The sequence below is a fragment of the Enhydra lutris genome, unplaced genomic scaffold, assembly GCF_002288905.1.
Source record: "Enhydra lutris kenyoni isolate GAN:26980312 unplaced genomic scaffold, ASM228890v2 scaffoldscaffold63, whole genome shotgun sequence".
NCBI classification, from domain to species: Eukaryota; Metazoa; Chordata; class Mammalia; order Carnivora; family Mustelidae; genus Enhydra; species Enhydra lutris.
This window is the reverse complement of record NW_019154147.1, coordinates 5,261,682-5,283,264: the sequence shown is the minus strand read 5'-3', so window position 1 is coordinate 5,283,264 and position 21,583 is coordinate 5,261,682. Positions and strand designations below refer to the sequence as shown.

Genomic DNA, 21,583 nt, shown 5'->3' with positions numbered 1-21,583 from the left:
CCTGGGATCGAGCCCCACATCGGGCTCTCTGCTCAGCAGGGAACCTGCTTCCTCCTCTCTCTCTGCCTGCTTCTCTGCCTACTTGTGATCTCTGTCTGTCAAATAAATATATAAAATCTTTAAAAAGAAAAACAACCCAACAAGTTCAAGAAAAAAGAAAGCGTAAGAAGTAATATTAGTATCAGACTAGAAGGAATTTAGGGTTAAAGGCAATAAAAAGGATAAAGAGGTACATGATATAATGACAGAAGACATGATTTGGGAGGCAGAAATATCAATTTTAAAATTTGCACGTTTCAAATGGCATGGGATCTAACATAAAGGTAACAGATATGCAAAGAGAACTTGGTTATAATGTAAGGCTTCAAAACATCTCTTATACAGGGCAGAACTAGTAAAAGGAGTAAAGGAATTCACTGATAAACAGCTTTTTAAAACTCAATTTAATAAATAGAAAATGTTATATTCCTCAAATAATGAAATATCGTTGTCAGTATATCCAAGGAATATCTAGAAAAATCAACACATGATACTAAAAGCCAGGAATAAAAATTCTTTAAGTCAAGATTTTACAAGCTAGATTTCCTAATTAAAAATTCGGTGAAAACAGAATAAAAACAAGACAATAAAACGTGCCTAGTTAAAAAGATTAAAGTTTTTTTCTTTTTGAAATTATACCATGGGATTTTGACAACACTTAAACTTTGACAAGCCAATCACAAAGTCACACCTTTCACAAATTAATCCTAAAGTCTGAAATTTTCCAATCTCAGGCTCCAAAGAGCAACTTTTACTTATCTTTACAAGTTTAAGTAACAACCCTAGGCACCTCCATCTGTCATATTTGTGTTTTGTTAAGTTCCAGTATGCCATATGTCAGACATGATTATTTACATGATTTAAAGATTTTAAAACTATTTTTTAGGGGATCCTGGGTTGCTCAGTTGGTTAAGTGGCTGCCTTCGGCTCAGGTCATGATCCCAGGATCTTGGGATGGAGCCCCGCATCAGGCTCTCTGCTCAGCAGAAAGCCTGCTTCCCCCTCTCCCTCTGCCTGCTGCTCTGCCTACTTCTGCTCCTCTCTCTCTCCATCAAATAAACAAATAAAATCTTTAAAAAAAAAAAAAAAAACCACACACAACTATTTTTAAATGGATTTTGAATCTATTTTTCCTTATTATACTTAAAATTCAGTTATCCCAGAATATTCTTCCTCACTTGATAGTTTTTCCACTATATGGCAGCTTTTAAAAAAGGTAAAGATGTTCCCTCCTCATAAGGAAGAGGAAAAGAAAAAGCTCTTAAGTGATTCATGCTTGGTGGAAGTGTTTGTGAACTGTTCCATAGTAAGGAAAAGCCTGCTTGATAGAAAATTACCAAAATTAATTTTATAACAGTGCTGTGATAACTCTAATGCAGAAATTCAATTTAGAAAAGACTCAATGAATATACTCCAGTGCCTGGCAAGTAGGAAAGAACAAATGAATGAATGTTCCACAAGGAAAGGGTTAGCAAAGATGCACAGGAGGCAAGCTTCGCAAAGATACTAGACTTTTGTTGCAAGGTGTATACTGCTCCAGGCAGTACTTGACCTCCTGAAACCATAAGCAACACTTTATTCATATATTCCTCAGACTTTACCTTTATAACACTGACATATTTAAATAATACAAACCCTTTTTTAAAAACATAGAATGTTCTACATTTGGAATCTGTTTCATGTTTCCTCATGGTTAGATTCAAGTTATATATCCACAGTCAGAATACCAGGTAAATGAAACACTATGATGCCCATTTTCCCCTCACTGCTAACGTTAATTTTGATAAGTCAGTCATGGGGTTATCCAATTTCTCAATTCAATAATTACTATTCTTCCCCTTGTAAATTAGGAGCAATCCATAGAAAGACATTTCACAACCATAAAAATATTCTGCTTCTCATAAAAATTTCTCTTCTGGACTTAGCATCCACTGACTATACTTGCCTGAGTCAATCTTCACTATGATGATAGCAAAATGTTTTCCACCTCCAAGATTCCTTCCACATTTGCCAAAGAACATTCTACCCTAAGCAAGACTACCTTTTCTCCGCATTTATTATCAGTATGGGCTCATGGATTCCTATTTTTATCAAGGTGTATAATTCATTACCATCCTTCATGGTTTTGGTACTCACACTGTCCTAGATTTGGCCAGTGGGAGTCACTTTTAGTTAGCTCCTATATCCTTTCAACATGCCCCCAACCTTCCATTTCTTTTCATCTTTTTTATTGGCATAAGAAGATGTTCTAGGGCCATCCTTCAACTTCTCTGCCTAGCCCTAGAATAAGCCATTTCTTAGAGGACAGCTTGTTCTCTTTAGTGGGAAATAGTATAAGAAAGCAGCATCTTGATGCTAGATAAATTCATTATAAGAGGCACCTGCTTCTAGGTTCTGTCAGCAGACAGAGCTAGGAAAGTTTTTACTTGTGTGCACCACCCATATACATACATATATACACACATATATGTGATTATATATGCTTATATATTTGTATATGTGTGTGCACATATATACATATTTGATTATTTTAAACATTCTAATCCATTCCACAGGATTCTTCACTGTCTTCTTCTATTTCATATTTTTGTCTTCATCTTTCCTCAATGAGAACCGTGGCTTCTAAGATGAGTACTCATTTGTTCAATCCCTAACACTTCCAAAACAGCATTTCTACATCCATTACACTGTGGAAAAAAAAAAACTACTAAAAGAAAGGAGTTCAAATTTTGTTTACAGTCCTCTCCATCTCAACCTCCAGAGGGTCTACAGTCGAATAGTATGTTCATTAAGTTACCTAAATTCTCCCCCACACCTTGAATGCGACTGATTCAAAGTAGGAATTTAACTAGTATTTATTTATTTTTTTTTAAAGATTTTATTTATTTATTTGATAGACTGAGATCACAAGTAGGCAGAGAGGCAGGCAGAGAGAGAGGAAGGGAAGCAGGCTCCCTGCTGAGCAGAGAGCCCGACGCGGGACTCGATCCCAGGACCCTGGGATCATGACCTGAGCCGAAGGCAGCGGCTCAACCCACTGAGCCACCCAGGCGCCCCGGAATTTAACTAGTATTTAATCTATACAATATTCCCCAGAGGTATCTACCAAGTGACAAGCTTCTCATAACATAAAAGCTAAGTTTAGAGAAAAACTGCAATTAAGGAAAACATACATTAAAGACACAAGCAAAAGGTTCTCATTGTAAAGAATAATTAAAATGAATAAATATAAGAGTTAAACTCCAAAGAACTAAATGATGAAACAAAGATGATAACAATTTCTCTTTTAAATTAGTAAGTGAAAGGAAGTAAATTGTCTCCAGAAAAGTCATATGCAGATGTTTTAAAACCACATGCTCCCTTTCTACTACTAGTTACTCAAAGGCACTTTGACTAGGATATTTATTTGAGGTAGATGGACTGGGGAAGATTTTCTGTAAAGTAGGGAAGATGAAATGAAAGAGTTAACAGGAATTAGTAATACCTACTATAGCAAGCCAGGCAGAGGAACTGAAAAGTCAGCTGTGGCTCCTCCTTTCCTCTCCCAGCCCACACTAAAAATAAAACACAACCAAGAATTTAATACAGAAACCCCCTAAAGGACTAAAATCCAAGGAAGCATTTGTCTTTAAAAAAAGAAAAAAATAAAGAAAAGAAAGAAAGAAAAAAAAAAGAGTTCAGGTGATGAGAATATTTCAAATAAGGTAACTAAAGCAGTTACTACGGGCCATTTGTTAGATGATGAAGTCATTACTACTTAACGAAAAAATATGACCAACTATATGCCAAATTGCTTAGTCATTAAGTATGTAATAATATTGGCTATGTTAGTGTTTTTTAATTTCACTTATGTAAAGTGATTTTAATAACATGTAAATAAAAGTTAAGCATTTCATTCCACAACAGAGGCAGAAAAGAAAAAAAACAAAAAAGACTCTGCTCAGCAAAGAAACAACTTTCTCCCCATATAGTTTATTACCTATATTCTTGCTGACTTCATCCTTTCTTACACAAGAACATTTTTTTTCAACACTTTGAATATTTTACCACTCTTATTTCCTTCAACACTAGTTCAAATAAGCATGAAAAAGAGAATTAATCATTCTATTTTTTAAATAAACCTGAGCAAAGGGGGAAAAAAAAAACCCACTCTAGTTGGCAGAGTAGAGGACATTTTCATATATTTTCAATAGGAGGTAAAATGAAATCATATAGTCAATTCTACGGATTTCATTATGCTTGCTATTAAGCTGGCATTTCTCAACTTCAAATGCACAAACCTAAACAGGTTTAAGACCTGAGTTCCTTAATAGAAGGGAGAGACCAAGTCCCCTTGAATAAAGACCTAGCAATACTACCTCCAGTATTTCTAGCATAAAGCTACCATTGGCAAACAACAACCCACAGACCAAATCCATCCTAGCAACTGTTTTGTAAATAAAGTTTTATTGGAAACAGCCGTACTCATTCATTTACATATTGTCTGGCTGCTTTTGCACTACAATGGCAAAGTTTGAGACAAAGACTGTATGGTCGGCAAACCCAAACGTATTTACTATCTGGCCTTTTATTAAAAAGAAATGTGCTGACCCTTGCTGTAAATCTTCATTGAATTATTCTTCAAAACACTGGCAGTGCTTGCTAGGGTGATTATGCACTGGAAAAAAGAAATCCCTAGACCAGTCAGGGACTCAGACACCTACTTTAAACAGACATTAATTACCAGGGACATAAAATGCCATCATGGTCTGTTAGTTAGAGAGCTTAGGGTGATCTGGTGATAAATGGGTTTCCAGCTCAAGTTTAAATCTAAATGGAACAGTATGTCCACAGATGTAACCTGTGGTTATTTTCCAGTTCCTGCAAGTATAATTGGAAGAGAAATATTTGGCAACTGGAAGAATTTCCATCTTGGCTCTCTGACCCAAGGCGTAAGCATCAGTATACTAGGAAAAAACAAATCAAAGTCCCTAGAATTTGTTCTTCCTGCCACAGATGTAAAGCAAAAGCAATAATGCATCCATATCCCCAAGATAGGTGCAGAGGTTAGTGTCACCATCCAAGACATAAAAAGATGTTAGAGTAATAAATATCAATCATATATCCATTGAATTCACCTGCTTAGCCTATACAGAAGGTGGGTGATTGTGAAGAGTGATTACAAATTACCATAAATTCAATCAGGCTGTGACACCAAATGCTGTGGCTGTTCCCGATGTGCTATCTTTAATGAAGCAAATCAACACAATCTGAAATCTTACACAGAACTACAAGACAGCAAATATTTTGTCTCTATATTAACTGATTTACTATCAGAAGATATTTGCCTTTTTTCGGGCATAACCAACAACATAATTCACAGCCATTAACTCCCCTGCTTTTGCCATTGCATAATTCGCAGAGACAGTGGTCGTGTTTTCTTAATAATTTAGTATTTATTATGTGACATGCAGTGGACTAAATGTTTATATGTATTTTCTCATTAAATTTCCACAAGAGATAGGCACTTCTATTATCTACATTATACAGCTGTAGAAAGGCAAGCAACACAAAGATTAAACAACCTAAGAGTGGCAGAGCCAAAACTGAAACCTAAGTGGTAAAATCCAGAGCCCCTTTGCTTAAGAGGATCCACTATACTAAATCTGTTGAATAAAAGAGCTTTTTTGTTTGTACATTTATCCCTTTTTTAGTTGACTAATATTTGGACTGTTTGTACTTTTGGGATATTATGAATAATATTGCTAAGACAATTCATGTGCAGATTTTTATGTGGATACCGGCTTTTATTTCTCTCGGATATATACCTGGGAGTAGAACTGCTCAGTCATGTGGTAAGTCTATCTTTAACATTCTGAGGAACTGCGAGAGTGGCTGCACCAATTTACAATCTCATTGTCTGAAGGCTCCAATTTCTCTGTATCCTTACCACCACCGATTTTGATTTTTTTTTTTCCAGAGACAGTGATTATTCTGACATTACACAGAACAAAACACTGATCCACAATACTGATGACTTTGGACTTATGCTTATTAACAATGGGAAGGAGGAATTACAAAGTTCTTTAGATGCCTTAGTAAGACGGTTCTGTCAGTTGAGCATCTGCCTTCAGCTCAGGTCATGATCTGGGATCAAGTCCCACATGGGGCTTCCTATTCAGTGGGGAGTCTGCTTCTTCCTCTCCCTCTGCCCCTCCCCACCACTCGTTTTCTCATTCTCTCTCTCCCTCTCAAGTAAATTTAAAAAATATATATGAGAGGCAATACACCAAAAAAACCATTACTAAAGTAACATTTCCAGGAATCCAATGCCTAAGACTTGTCTCCAAGGTGAAAGAGAAGTTACTACATGTACACCATTTACTACTAAGAAAGGGGAGAGTGGGGAGGCACAATGCTTGACAAGCATTTGCAAGTCGGGATCAGAGCACAATGCTTGACAAGCATTTGTAAGTCAGGATCAGAGCAAAACAAATCCAGGCTATAGTATAAGCTCTTCTATTACTTGAACCTTATTTTTTTTTAAAGATTTTATTTATTTATTTGACAGAGATCACAAGTAGGCAGAGACACAGGCAGAGAGAGAGAGGAGGAAGCAGGCTCCCCACTGAGCAGAGAGCCCAACGCAGGGCTCGATCCCAGAACCCTGGGATCATGACCTGAGCCGAAGGCAGGGGCTTTAACCCACTGAGCCACCCAGGAGCCCCATCCACTATCCAGAGCTTTGGGCAAGCCCCAACAAGAGAATCATACAAGTCCTCAGGGTTTTAGAGTAAAACCATGCCATTTCCTAAAGATCATTATTCTTTTGAGAAACAGATCTTAGCTTGTTATTGGACCTTGAAAGACTGAAGGTCTAATCACAGGAAACAATAACCACATGATGACTTAAATTGCCCATGATGAAAGGGGTACTATTTAACCCATTAAACCATGAAGTACAGGGACAGTTGGAACAAACTATCCAGTAAGTACAAATGCTACGTAAGAAGAGTGCCTGGGTGGCTCAGTTGGTTAAGCATCTGCCTTTGGCTCAGGTCACAATCTCTGGGTCCTAGGATCAAGTCCCACGTTGGGCTCCCTGCTCATCGGGGAAGTCTCTGCTGAGACTTCTTTCTCTCTCTCTCTTCTGCTTCTCTCTCTCTCTCTCCCTCTCTCTCTCTCCTTACCCTCCTCTGCCTCTCCTCCCTGCTTGTTCTCTCTCATAGATAGATAGATAGATAGATAGATAGATAGATAGATAGATAGATAGATGTTACATAAGAGGAGAACCTGGGTGGTTCAGTTAAGCCTCTGATTCTTGTTTTTGGCTCAGGTCATGATCACAGGGTTGTGGGATTGAGCCCCACATCAGGTTCTGTGCTAGGCATGAAGCATGCTTAAGATTCTCCCTCTCTCCCTCTCTAAAAAGAGAGGAAGGAAGGGAGGACAATGCTACATAAGATATTGAGCTTGAGCAGGTACAGAAATACAGATAGAGCTATGGCTTTCTTTACTGAGGCACTGCCTTCTTTTCTTCAATCCATACCTAACATCAAGGGGGAATTTCTTAACACCAGATGAAGGAGGAAAAAAAAAAAAAAAAAAAAAAAAAAACCTGAGAAAAAGTTTAAAATTTAAAGTTCCAAAATGGCCCAGGGAAAAAAAAAAAAAAAGAAACATACTGCTGCATGATAACAGCCCAAAGACATGAGCAATGGCAAGTTCTACCAATGGGCTGAGCTCTTTTTGTTGTTGCTTCATTTTGACCCAATGTTTATTGTCCTTTTACAACATGACATTTTGGGTTTAAAAATTGCTTGCAATTAGTTTTCCAACATTAATTCAAAAGCATGTAAAATAAAATCAACCTATTCTCTCTATAAACACCCAGGAACTGTGGCCCTGTATCCTCCTGCCCAGGATGGATAGAGGGAGGAAGAGAGGGCTTGGGTGGCACTGAGTGAAGTGCAGACACTTTACTGTGGGGAGTGGTGGTGATGCCTTCGTTTGCATTCACACAAGTCTCTGGGCCAAGCTTTGAAAAGTACAGTCTGGACCGAGATGTGGCCAGAAGCACAAATTTACACTCACTGCAGATAGTTTAGAAAACTGGTCAACGACATGGAAAGAACAGGATTAGAAGATTAGTGGCAGTGTAGGGAAGATATGTCAAGACCTCTCAGAAGAGGCACAGATTATGGGGCGCCTGGGTGGCTCAGTGGGTTAAAGCCTCTGCCTTCGGCTCAGGTCATGCTCTCAGGGTCCTGGGATTGAGCCCTGCGTCGGGCTCTCTGCTCAGCAGGGAGCCTGCTTCCCCCTCTCTCTCTGCCCACCTCTCTGCCTTCTTGTGATCTCTGTCTATCAAATAAATAAATAAAATCTTTAAAAAAAAAAAAAAGAGGCACAGATTATGATGAAATGGGTATCCAGCTCAAAGGAGGCTCTCAATAATCAGGTGGCCAAAATGACCCATTCTAAATGTCAATTCTTTCATTTCTTCCAGCCATCCCAGAGTTTATTCAATGAGCCCTTATGAAAAATGGCAAAAGTGGAAGGGATAGAGGCTATACAGGGGCTCTTTCCTCACCACAGCTCATCTGGCAACAGCTACCACTAAGTGCTCAATTTGCCGACTCAACTCAACTCCTCGGTCTCAACTACAATGAGGCCCTTGACACAGCATCATTCCCCAGGAGAATTAGACAAGACACTGACCCATAGAGTAAGGATCACTATGCTAGGCTGATAGCGTATTTTAGGTCATTGTGACTTCTTCTACCATAGAGAGGATAAGCAATTTATCCTTACTAGATCACATAAGCATCCTAGATTTCAAAAAATTTTTTTCTTTCTCTTTAACAGTTCTACTAACATCACCTCCTACAGACTTATGGGATATCTTATCCATTAACAAAGGTTGCCATAAAACTTCCTTCACAGCAAAAATAAGTGAGGCAACAGGCTCATAGCCTTGAAATTCACTGGTCTTACCTCCCACCTAGAAGCAGCTGACTTAACAGAACAGTAGGATGGTCAACTGAAAATTCAGTTGCAACACCAGTTAGAAGACCACACTTTAAAAGGCTGTGTTCTCATCGGATGTGGGACATGGTTTTAAATCTGTATCCAAATATATGGTGTAATTTCTCCCTTAGCCAAAATACATGAGTCAAAGAACCATCCTCATCTCAATATGATTTCTAACTATCCACTCACAGAATTGTTTCTGATCCCAGAAACTCTGGAGTAGAAATTTTGGTTTGCAGGTAAGAATGCTTCTGTATCAAGGAACACAAGAATGTCCTACTGAATTGGAAACCGAAACTGCTAGTGGACAATTTTGTGCTTCTCAAGTAACTGAACCAACAAGCGAAAAGAGATAGAGATTGATTAATTGACTGACTGATTACTGTCTAAAGTGACCAATTCTGTTCCCAAAGAAGAGTCAGATTGCTGCTACAGAAAGCATTAGGAAGGAATACTTCTGGAACCTAGAGTATTCTCTGAGGTACCTCTGTCTCTTAGTATTTCCATGTCCAACAGTAAAAGTTAATGGAAAACTATATAAACAAAAAAACTGTAAAACCACTGCAGATCAAACCTACCCAGAAAAAAGGTTTTGAGTCACCCCACCAAGTAAAAAGCCTGGATCATCTCAGAACAAAGGAAAAATGAAATGGACAGAAAGAGAGCTTCAGCCATGGTCTCATGACCACTGTCAGGACTGCTGATGTTGACTAACTTAACGATTCAGTCATTAAGTAATAGGTATTTGTATAGAACTGTGACTGTCTACAGCCATAACATCCTGAATGCGCCCGATCCCGTCTGTACAGAACTGTGACTGAATTTGAGGAGTGATTAACATTGCCCAGAGAGAGATATCACGACTATCTCCCAGAAATGGGTAAATGGTTAATTGAGACCCCTGTCTGTATACTTTGAATAGCAAGAGAATATATGCCTCTCAAGTGAAAGAATTTTTTTGCTGTTCTATGGAAATTCAAGTATGTGTAGAATTGAATGGATAAGTAACCAAAGAAATGCACTGTGCTAATATTAAGCTATTGTCACCTGGCTTCAAACTCACTCTCTATGCTCCAATTTGTTATTCTAGAACTCCTGGTGGGTGAGCAAGGGTACTAAAAGACTAAAGAAGAAAGAAAGAATGTACTCTCTCCTCTTTGCACAAGTTTTCTACCCTGGAGAGACAACTGATTCCAGTAGTACCAGTTGGCTCCACTAGTTTTTCCCACAGTCCTAGAACCAGCTTCACTTGGCCCCCTCTGAAAAATCAGCACCTCCTAGCCAGTACTGTACCCTTCCTCAGATGTCAAAATTCAGAGCCATAATCCTCCAAGATCTTGAGGCAACAACACCACCAGCTGGCAGTAAACTTCTAATGAGCTCTATAGGGCCCCCTCCAAACTTTTATATTTTAGTAATTCACCTTCATTCCTTTGTTCCTTGCATGGTAGGTCCTTCCTGAAGTTACTATCTCTTCAACACTTCTTTGCCTTTTCAGTTCTTTAGTAACTTATTATAGTTCTTCATATTAAATTAATTCTGTTAAAGTAATTGTTGTGGTTTTTGTTTTTTTCCTATGACCAAAATGATGTATCTATTAATATCACATAACTATGTGTGAATATAAAATCAAACAACAAAGCTGGACAGTAGGTCTGAGTTCAGTTTCAAACCTCTAAGAAAATCTTATATCTGAACAGACTGGACCTATTTGTAAAAGACACTATTTATAACATTCTTAGCAACTTTCCTAGAAACACACATGAATATATAGATATCTCAAAAGATTTATACAATAATAAAAAAGGACACTGAATATTTCCAATTTCCCTATTATAAGTGATACTTCAATGGAGTTCTTATACACACACCTTTTGGTATTTTTGTTTATGTACATATATATAATAAAATGTATGTGTGTATACACACACACACACACACACACACACACACATATATATTTCACCTTTTAATATTTCTTGAGTATCTATTATGTACAAGTTACCACACCAGGTACTAGAAATACAAACATGCAGAAGACAAATAAGGCTTCTCCTTTCACAAAACTTGAAGCATACTTCCTCAGGACATATGCTACCTTATCGCCTACTAGAAGAGTTGTACCAATCTGCATTCCTATCAGACAGAATAGCAGAGTGTCTGTTTGCTCACACCCCAGTCAACCCAATCAAAAGAAACATTGTTAATATTTGCCAACTTGATGGATGAAAACTTAAACTTCACTGTGATTTTAGAATTTTCTATTAGAAAGAGCAAACATCTTTGTCTTTTCACAGAAAAGTGCAGCTTCTTCCTTCAGAGCACTCCCCCCCCACATGATTATGCAGGGCATACTTTTAATCCATGATATAACTACACAGTCTGCTGAGGTTAAATTAATAACTATAACCATCAAAAATGACAAAAATAAACATTAGATTCTATTGTGTATTCTTCACATGTATCATTTTATTTAATCCCTACCAAATCTCAAAAAGCAGTATTTTTGCATTTTAACTCAATAGCTCGTAAATACCAGTCTATAACGGCAGAACCCATATTTACTTTGTTAACTCCTGCAAATTTTATAGAATATAAGCAAATCTTCACAACAAGAGATAAAAACTATTACTGTGGGCACTTTACAGATGAGGAAGCTTAGAAAGATTAGTAAGAAAGTAACAGCAGCAAGAAAGGACTGGAGCTAGGATTTGATTCTGTGCAGGCTGGGCCAAGAACCCACATTCTTAACCATTAGACCTGTGTTCTTAACCACTACACATATTGCCAAGGTTATTTTAAGATGTTTGTTACCAAAAAAACCTACAAATAAGTTTTGTGACTTTATGTTCTCGCTCTCCAGGTGTTTAACAATTTATGATTAATTACACAAATAAGATGAAGATATATTCATTTTAAAAGGGAAAAATTAATAGGGATTGCAATCAAATGGGAAATAATTCACATAGAAAATTGAACTTACACAGTTCAGCAAACAAAAGAATTGCAGGAGCAACAAAAAGGAAATATGGACTTTAATTTCTATTTTAATTAAAAACGACAGCAAACATTTAAATGCTCACCATGTGCCATCTGTTGTACATATATTAGCTTATTTAATCCTTTTATTTCTTAAGTCTTATGAGGTCAACTTCTATTTTATGAATGAGGAATATAAGGCACAGAAAAAAGGAATGTGCTCAAAGTCACACAGCTAATAAGGATATTTAAACCCAGGCGGTCTGACTCTAGAATCTGTGCTCTAAACTACTAGGCTGCAAAAATGATAAAGGTATACTACTCACTATAAGCCACTGACATTGTACTCAAGAGTTTGCACTTTTCAGAACAGACCTTTGTAATTCTAGCTTTTGAAACAATGATCACAGTTTCTGGTTATAGAGAAGTTAATATAAACCCGTAATATTTTTTAAAACACCATACAGATCTCAAATAAAAATCTCTATTGTATGTCTATAAAGTTCAATACAATGTGAATAGCTAAGATATATAAGAGTTATTTTAGGCCATGATAAATCAAAGTTAATATACTTTAGAAATGATACTAAAAGGAGTTTTAAAAAAAAAAAAAAGGTAAAGTTTAGATTTTAATTGCCATTGACAAGGCATTTAACAATACATTTTTCTATTTGTATTAAATTTTAAACTAACAAGAATCTCTACTATACCCACTTTATTGCTGTAATGCAGCTAGATAAAACTTAAAAACATACTTTGAAAATCTAAGACTTCATTAAAAAAAAAAAAAAAAAAGCAACCAGAAACATTTTCAAGGATTGGTACTTATATTGAACTTTTTAAGACATTCCACTCCGTTCTAAGCTTTAGATTAGATTAGCTTTTAGATTTAGAAATATTTAGAAGTGCAATCAAGAAAAGAAATGAGCTTGTCTTGTGGTATTTTAATATCTTAAACCACTTACACTCGTCACATGCTCAGATTCTTACAAGTTAGATAAATGGCTACTCTCCTTTCCAACTATTAAAGGCGTATTTCTGAAAATGCCCTCTAACATACAGCATCTAACATAGGCATTAGATGTAAGCTCATTTATTTAGTGAAAACTGCTATAATATATAACATTCTTTATATTAAAAAAGCATACTACTCTGGCTAACTGAATAATACATGCTTTATATAATAGTTATTACACTGTATTTCATATTAAATACCCTATTTTTGAAAACTGACACCCATGTTACATAAATAAATTATGTACCTACACAAATATAACTTACACATTCCTATCATAAAATCATCTTAAGTATTGATATTGTGGTGTGTTTTAAAGATGTACCAGAATTAAAAGTAATTCCTCTTTTTTTGTAAGAAGTCATTTAAAAATAGGTGAAATTTTCAAAGAACAAAATATAGTTTAAAATATACTAAGAAGAAAGCAAAACTGGGATGACAAACTACTAAACATTTTGCTGTATTTAACTGCAGTGGGTAACTGCAAGAAAAAAATTAGTATTAACATTTTTGCTACCTAGAAAATGCACATTCTATATACAGCCTCATGTAGCTTTTCAATGCTAAGAATTATAATCTGTAAAAAGCAAAACAAAATAATTTTTCAAAACTCAACAAAACATCAATAAAACACACACAAGGCCTTACAACCCAGCAACGGCACTACTAGGTATTTACCTCCAAGATACAAATATAGTGATCCAAAGGGGCACCTGCACCCCAATATTTATAGCAGCAATGTTCACAATAGCCAAACTATGGAAAGAGCCCAGATGTCCATCAACAGATGAATGGCTAAAGAAGATGTGGTATGTATATATACCGTGGAATACTATGTAGCCGTCAAAAAAAAAATGAAATCTTGCAATCTGCAATGACCTGGATGGAACCAGAGGGTACTATGCTGAGTGAAATCGTCAATCAGAGAAAGACAATTATCATACAATCTCGCTGTAAATGGAATTTGAGAAACAGAACAGAAGAGCATAGAGAAAGGGAGGGAAAAATAAAACAAGATGAAATCAGAGAGGAAGACAAACCATAAAAGACTATTAATCATAGGAAACAAACTGAGGGTTGCTGGAGGGGAAGGAGGTGGGAGGATGCAGTGATGGACATTAAGTGGGGCATGTGATGTAATAAGTACTGGATATTACCTAAGACTGATGAATCACTGAAGCCTACCTCTAAAACTAGTAATACATTCTATGTGCCCCCGTTGTGGGGCCTGATCCCAGGACCTTGAGATCAGGGCCTGAGGCAAAAGCAGATGCTTAGCCATCTGAGCTACCCAGGTGCCCCTAATTATGAAACATCTTAATGAAAGTCAACAATTAAACCATGAAGAAATGTTTTTGCTATCCAAATGCCAGCCTGAAGTAGTTTCTTTTGAAGTAAAAAAGACCTACTTCAAAACACTTAGATGTAACAACGATGATCATATCTTAATTTGTAATTCAGTTGGCAGGAATTGTCAAGCAAAATCTATCTTCACTTTTACAATTTAACAAAGTTCATTTTTTTGTATTAGAAATACCTGTACTTTTGAAGACCAAAATGTTAGTAGCTCTTACAGCTAAAAATCAGATGTTAGGATACAAAATGTTAGTTCTAACAGCTGAAAATCAGATGTACAGGTATGTATGTATATTGTAAAAATAAAGTATTTTACTTTTGAGGGGGTAAAGTATATGTCAAGTATCCAGTAAACAGTGAAGCCTTATACAAACAGCATTATTTCATGTAAAAATGGTGGCAAAAGTGCATACTTACCCTTCTCCTCCCATTCTTGTTATCTTTAGGCGGAAATCCACGGAATTTAGACTGGGAGGCTTCCATTTCAAAATATCATCACATCGACCAGGTTTGTATTTCTAAAATGAATTAAAATGACAATGGTTAATAAGAAGCTAAAAAGTTAAATATATCAACTAGTTTTTATAGTATGCTTTGTACTTTTTTAAACTGAAGTATAGTTGATATACAATGTTATGTACATTTCAGGTATGCAACATAGCAGTTTGACAGTTTTACATATTCTACAAACACACTGCTCACCACAAAAAGTGCAGTTACCATCTGTCACCACACAGTTATTACAGTATTACTGACTATAGTCCCTAGGCTGTACTTTTCCTCATTGTGACTTACTTATTTTATAACTGGAAATTTGAGACTCTTAAGTGAAATTTTATTTTTATTTTATTTTAAGCAAAATTACTACTTCTTTTCTGAATTTAAGTTTTATCTCCAACTGATGAGCAAAGCTAGATACCTACCTGCTTGGTGATAGCCTTTCTCCGTTTTCTGCCAAAGCATGCAGACCCTTGTTTGTGAAAGTCCAGAAAAAAAATGAAACCTGTTATTCTCTCCAATCATTCTATGACTTAAAGGGAGTTTGATCATTTATTTAAAAGTTGCTTTTTCTTATTCAGCTTTCTTGTGAGATAATTCACAAAGAATAAAATTAAGGAATGATTTTTTTTTTAAGATTTTTATTTATTTGAGAGAGAGAAAGGACATGGAGAGGGGCAGAGGAAGAGGGAGAAGCAGATTCTTGGATAAGCAGGGAGCCCAACATGGGGCTCCATCCATTTGACCTGAGCCAAAGGTAGACTCTTACCAGATTGAGCCACCCAGATACCCCTAACAACTGACTTTTAACACATGGATACAAGTCTATAACCACTATCAAAATAATGATATATAGCACTCAATCACCCCAAAGTTCCCTCCTGGCACTCAATTCTGCATTCAATTCCTTCCAACTCTCTGGCAACAGAGACCTTCTTCTTACTCTATACCTGTGCCTGTTCTAGAATTCATAAGAAATTCTTAACCTAAGGTTTTGCGATCTATCAGTGCTGGTGCATATATAAGCAGTTTGTTCCCTTTTACTACTAAATGGGATTCCATTTTATGTATATACCACAAACTGCTTACGCATTTACAGACTAATGCCTATTTGGGTTGTTTCCAGGTTTAGGCAATTATGAGTGATATTGCTGTGAACATTTCTGTCAACATGTTTTCCTAACTTGGGTAAATATCTGGGAGCAAAATGGCTGGGTCACATGGTAAATATATATTTAACAAAATAAGAAACCATCAAATTGTTTTAAAAAGTGGCCATAACATTTTCCATTCCCACCAGTAATATATGAGAGGGCAATTTGCTCTGTATCAACTCCAGGACTAGGTACTGTTGGTCATTTTAATTCAGAAGCGTATCTCATAATTCTAATTTGTGTTTCTCCAATGAAAGATCTTTTCTTCATTTTTTTTTTTCATTTTTTACTTAAATTCAATTAGCTAACATATAATACATTATTTTCTGATATAATGTTCAATGAGTCATTAGATGCATATAAGACCCACTGCTCATCACATCATGTGCCGTCCTTAATGCCCATACCTATTTACCCCATCCTCCTACCCACTTCCCATTCCCCAACCCTCAGTTTGTTTCCCAGAGTCAAGAGTCTCTCATGATTTGTTTCCCCCTCTGATTTCTTCCCATTCAGTTTTCCCTCCCCATCCCTATGATCTTCTGCGTTATTCCTTACATTTCACATGTGAGTGAAACCATGTGGTCATTGTCTTTCTCCGCTTGACTTATTTCACTTAGCATAATTCCCTCCAGTCCCAACCACATTGATGTAAATGGTAGGTATTCATCCTTTCTGATGGCTGAATAATATTCTATTGTATATATGAACCACATCTTCTTTATCCATTCACTTATTGAAGGACATCTCAGCTTGTTCCACAGTTTGGCTATAGTGCACATTGTTGCTATGAACATTGGGGTGCATGTGCCCTTCTTTCCACTACAATTGTATCCTTGGGGTAAATATCAGTAGTGCAATTGCTGGGTTATAGGGTAGCTCTATTTTTAACTCCTTGAGGAACCTTCATACTGTTTTCCAAATGGCTGTACCAGCTTGCATTCCCATCAAAACTGTAAGAGGGTTCCCCTTTCTCCACATCCTTGCCAATATTTGTTGTTCCCTGCCCTGTTAATTTTAGCCATTCTAACCGGCGTAAGGTGATATCTCATTGTGGTTTTGATTTGTATTTCTCTGATGGCAAATGATGTGGAGCATTTTTTCATGTGTCTGCTGAACATCTGTAAGTCTTCTTTGGAGAAGTGTCTTTCCATGTCTTATGCCCATTTCTTGGCTGGATTATGTGTTCTCTGGATGCTGAGTTTGTTAAGTTCTTTATAGATCTTGGATACCAGCCCTTTATCTGATCTCATTTGCAAATATCTTTTCCCATTCCATAGGTTGCCTTTTAGTTCTGTTGACTGCTTCCTTTGCTGTGCAAAACTTTTTATCCTGATGGAAGTCCCAATAGTTCATTTTTGTTTTTGTTTCCCTTGCCTTAGAGATGTATCTTGCAAGAGGTTGCTGTGGCCAAGGTCAACGAGGTTAGTACCTGTGGTCTCCTCTAGGATTTTGATAGAGTCCTGTCTCACATTTAGGTCTTTCATCCATTTTGAGTTTCTTTGTGTACAGTATAAGAGAATGGTCCCATTTCATTCCTCTGCAGGTGGCTGTCCAATTTTCCCAGTACCATTTATTGATGAGACTGACTTTTTTCCATTGGATATTCTTTCCTGCTTTGTTGAAGATTAGCTGACCATAGAGTTGAGGGTCCATTTCTGGGTTCTCTATTCTGTTCCACTGATCTAAATGTCTGTTTGTGCCAGTATTGTGCTGTTTTGATGATCACAGCTTTGCACTAGAGCTTGAAGTCAGGCATTCTGATGCCCTCAGCTTTGGTTTTCTTTTTCAACATTCCCCTGGCTATATGGAGCCTTTTCTGGATCCATACAAATTTTAGGATTGTTAGCCCAGCTCTGTGAAAAATGTCAATGGTATTTTGGTAGGGACTGCATTGAACAGACTGCTCTAGGTAGCATAGCCATTTTAATAATATTTGTTCTTCCAATCCATAATCATGGAACATTTTTCCATTTCTTTGTATCTTCCTCCATATCTTTCATAAGTGTTCTATAGTTTTCTGAGTCCAGATTCTTTGCCTCTTTGGTTAGGTTTATTCCTGGGTATCTTATGGTTTTCCATGCAATTATAAATAGGATCGATTCCTTAATTCCTCTTTCTTGTGCCTCATTGTTAGTGTATAGAAATGCAAGTGATTTCAGTGCATTGATTTTATGTCCTGCCATGTTGCTGAATTCCTATATGAGTTCTATCAGTGTTGGGGTGGAGTCCTTTGGGTTTTCCACAGAGTATTGTGTCATCGACAAAGAGTGAGGGTTTGATTTCTTCTTTGCTGATTCGGATGCCTTTTACTTTTTGTTGTCTGACTGCTGAGTCTAGGACTTCTAATACTATGTTGAATAGCAGTGGTGATAGTGGACATCTCTGACCTTAGGGGAAAAGCTCTCCATTTTTTCCCATTGAGAATGATATTCACTGTGGGCTTTTCATAGATGGCTTTTATGATATTGAGATATGTTCCCTCTGTCCCTACACTGTGAAGCATTTTAATCAAGAAAGGAAGCTATAATTTGTCAAATACTTTTCTTCATCTGTTGAGAGGATCATATGGTTCTTGTCCTTTCTTTTATTTATGTAGTGTATCACATTGATTGATTTACAGATGCTGAATCCTTGCAGCCCAGGAATAAATCCTACTTGATCATGGTGAATAATCCTTTTAATGTACTGTTGGATCCTCCTGGCTAGTATCTTGGTGAGAATTTTTGCATCCATGTTCATCAGGGATATGGGTCTTTAATTTTCCTTTTAGATGGGGTCTTTGTCTAGTTTTGGGATCAAGGTAATGCTGGCCGCACAGAAGGAGTTTGGAAGTTTTCCCTCCATTTCGATATTTTGAAACAGCTTCAGGAGAATAGGTTATTATTTCTTCTTTAAATGTTTGGTAGAATTCCCCTGACTTTAAATGTTTGGTAGAATCCCCCTGGCCCTGGCTCGTTTTTTGGGGAGGTTTTTGAATACTGCTTTAATTTCCTTGCTGGTCATGGGTCTGTTCAGATTTTCTACCTCTTCCTGTTTCAGTCTTTGTAGTTTCTAAGTTTCCAAGAAAGCATCCATTTCTTCCAGATTGCTGAATTTGTTAGTATATAGTTTCTTATAATATGTTCTTATAATTGTATTTCTTCAGTGTTGGTTGTGATCTCTCCTTTCATTTGTGATTTTATTAATTTGGGTCCTTTCTCTTTTCTTTTGGATAAGTCTGGCCAGAGGTTTATCAATCTTATTAATTCTTTCAAAGAACCAGCTCCTACTTTCATTGATCTGTTCTACTGGTCTTCTGGTTTCTATTTCACTGATTTCTGCTCTAATCTTTATTATTTCTCTTGCTTGGTTTAGGCTTTATTTGCTTTTCTTTCTCCAAGTATACAATAGCTTGTATATTTTGGAGTTTCCTAATTTTTTGAGAGAGGCTTATATTGCTATGTACTTCCCTCTTAGGGCCACCTTTGCTATATCCCAAAGGTTTTGAACCAAAGTGCTTTCATTCTCATTAGTTTCTGTGAATTTTTCAAATTCTTCTTTAACTTTCTAGTTGACCCATTCATTCTTTAGTAGGATGCTCTTTAACCTCCAAGTGTTGGAGTTCCTTCCAAATTTCTTCTTGTGACTGAGTTTGTTTCAGAGCACTGTGGTCTGAAAATATGCAAGAAATAATCTCAATCTTTTGGCATCAGTTGAGACCTGATTTGTGACCCTGGATGTAACCTATTCTGGAAAAACTTCCATGCGTACTTGAGAAGAATGGGTATTCTTTTGCTTTGGGATGAACTGTTCTGTATGTAACTCTGAAGTCCATCTGGTCCAGGGGTGTCATTCAAAGCCCTTGTTTCTGTGTTGATCTTCTGCTTAGATACCTGTCCATTGCTATGAGTGGGGTGTTAAAGTCCCTGACTATTAATGTATTATCAATGTGTTTCTTTACTTTGGTTATTAATTGGTTTATATAACTGGCTGCTCCCACACTGGGGGCATAGATATTTACAATTGCTAGATATTTTTGATGGATAGACCCTTTAATTTTGATACGGTATCCCTCTACCACTCTTATTACAGTCTTTGGTTTAGAATCTAGTTCATCTGATATGAGGATTGCTGCCCCAGCTCTCTTCTGCCGTCCATTAGTGTGGTAAATGGTTCTCCACCTCCTCACTTTCAGTCTGGAGGTGTCTTTAGGTCTAAAACGAGTCTCTTGTAGACAGCATATGGATGGTTCTTGATTTCTTATCCAGTCTGATACCCAGAGTCTTTTGGTTGGAACATTTTGCCCATTTACATTCAGAGTAACTATTAAAACATATGAACTTAGTGCCACTGTATTGCCTGTAAAGTCTCTGTTTCTGTAGATTGTCTCTGTTTCTTTCTGGTATATGACAGAAGATCATAAAGATCTTTTAATGTGCTTATTTGCTATCTGTGTATCTTCTTTGGTAAAGTGTCTATTCAAAACTTTACCCTTGTTCTTAAAGGGTTATCTCCTTTTACTGGCTTATAAGAGTTGTTTATATATTCTGAATAAATAACCTTGGTGGAATGTATATACTGCAAATATTGTCTACCAGTCTTTGTTTTGCCTTTTCATTTTCTTAATTTCTTTTGATGAGTAATTCTTTTTATTTTAATGAAGCCCAAAATCAATTTTTCCAGCTTTACTGAGCTATGACTGAGAAAAAATTTAAGTTCTGTATAACATGATGTTTTGATATATGTATAAACTGTGAAATGATTACCACAATCAAGCTAACATATCCATCAACTCACATAATTTCATTATTGTGGGCATATGGCAAGAGCATTTAAGATCTACTCTCTTAGGAAATTTCAAGTATACGTATTATTAGCCATAGTCACCATGTTCATATTAAGCCTCTAGAATTTATTGAGCTTGTGATAGAAAGTTTTTACCCTTTGATCAGTATCTTCTCTTCTCACCTATCCCGTCTCTAGTAACCATGTCCTCTCTCTGTTATGATGTGTTCAACTTTTCTTTTTTTCTGTTAAAAGATTCCATTTATATGTGAGATCATGTGATATTTGTCTAGCTTATTCATTCAGCATAAAGTACTTCACCTTCAACCATGTTGTCACAAATGGCAGGATTCCCTTCTTTCCTTAAGACTGAATAATATTCTATATATCTATGTGTGTGTATGTGTGTGTTACACACACACACTCACACACACACTATATTTTATCTATTCATCTGTTGATAGACACTTGGGTGGTTTCCATATCTTGGCTACTATGAATAATGCTGCAGTAAACATGGGAAGTCTCAATTATTGTGGCTGTATCGTAAGTTTTGAAATCTCATTGTGTCAGTCCTTAAACTTTGTTTTCCCAAACCCTCTTAGCTAAGGTTGCATTTATATTTCCACACAAATTTAAAAATCGGCTGATCAATTTCTATAAAAAGTAAATCTACTGGAATTTTATTTAAGATTGCACTGAATCAAAAGGTCGATTTGGGGAGACATGGCATCTTAACACTGAATCTTCCAATTCATGAACACAG

General features: G+C 36.5%; 1 protein-coding gene across 2 annotated transcripts in view; it reads right to left on the bottom strand.

Annotated features, from left to right (window-relative positions):
* LOC111158833 (RNA guanylyltransferase and 5'-phosphatase) overlaps positions 1 to 21,583 on the bottom strand; it is a 348,867-nt gene that overhangs the window by 127,988 nt on the left and 199,296 nt on the right. For both annotated transcript variants that reach the window (XM_022521114.1, XM_022521115.1), the window contains one exon: positions 14,816 to 14,916. In XM_022521114.1, the coding sequence (XP_022376822.1) occupies positions 14,816 to 14,916 (101 nt within the window). The remainder of the gene's footprint in view (positions 1 to 14,815; positions 14,917 to 21,583) is intronic.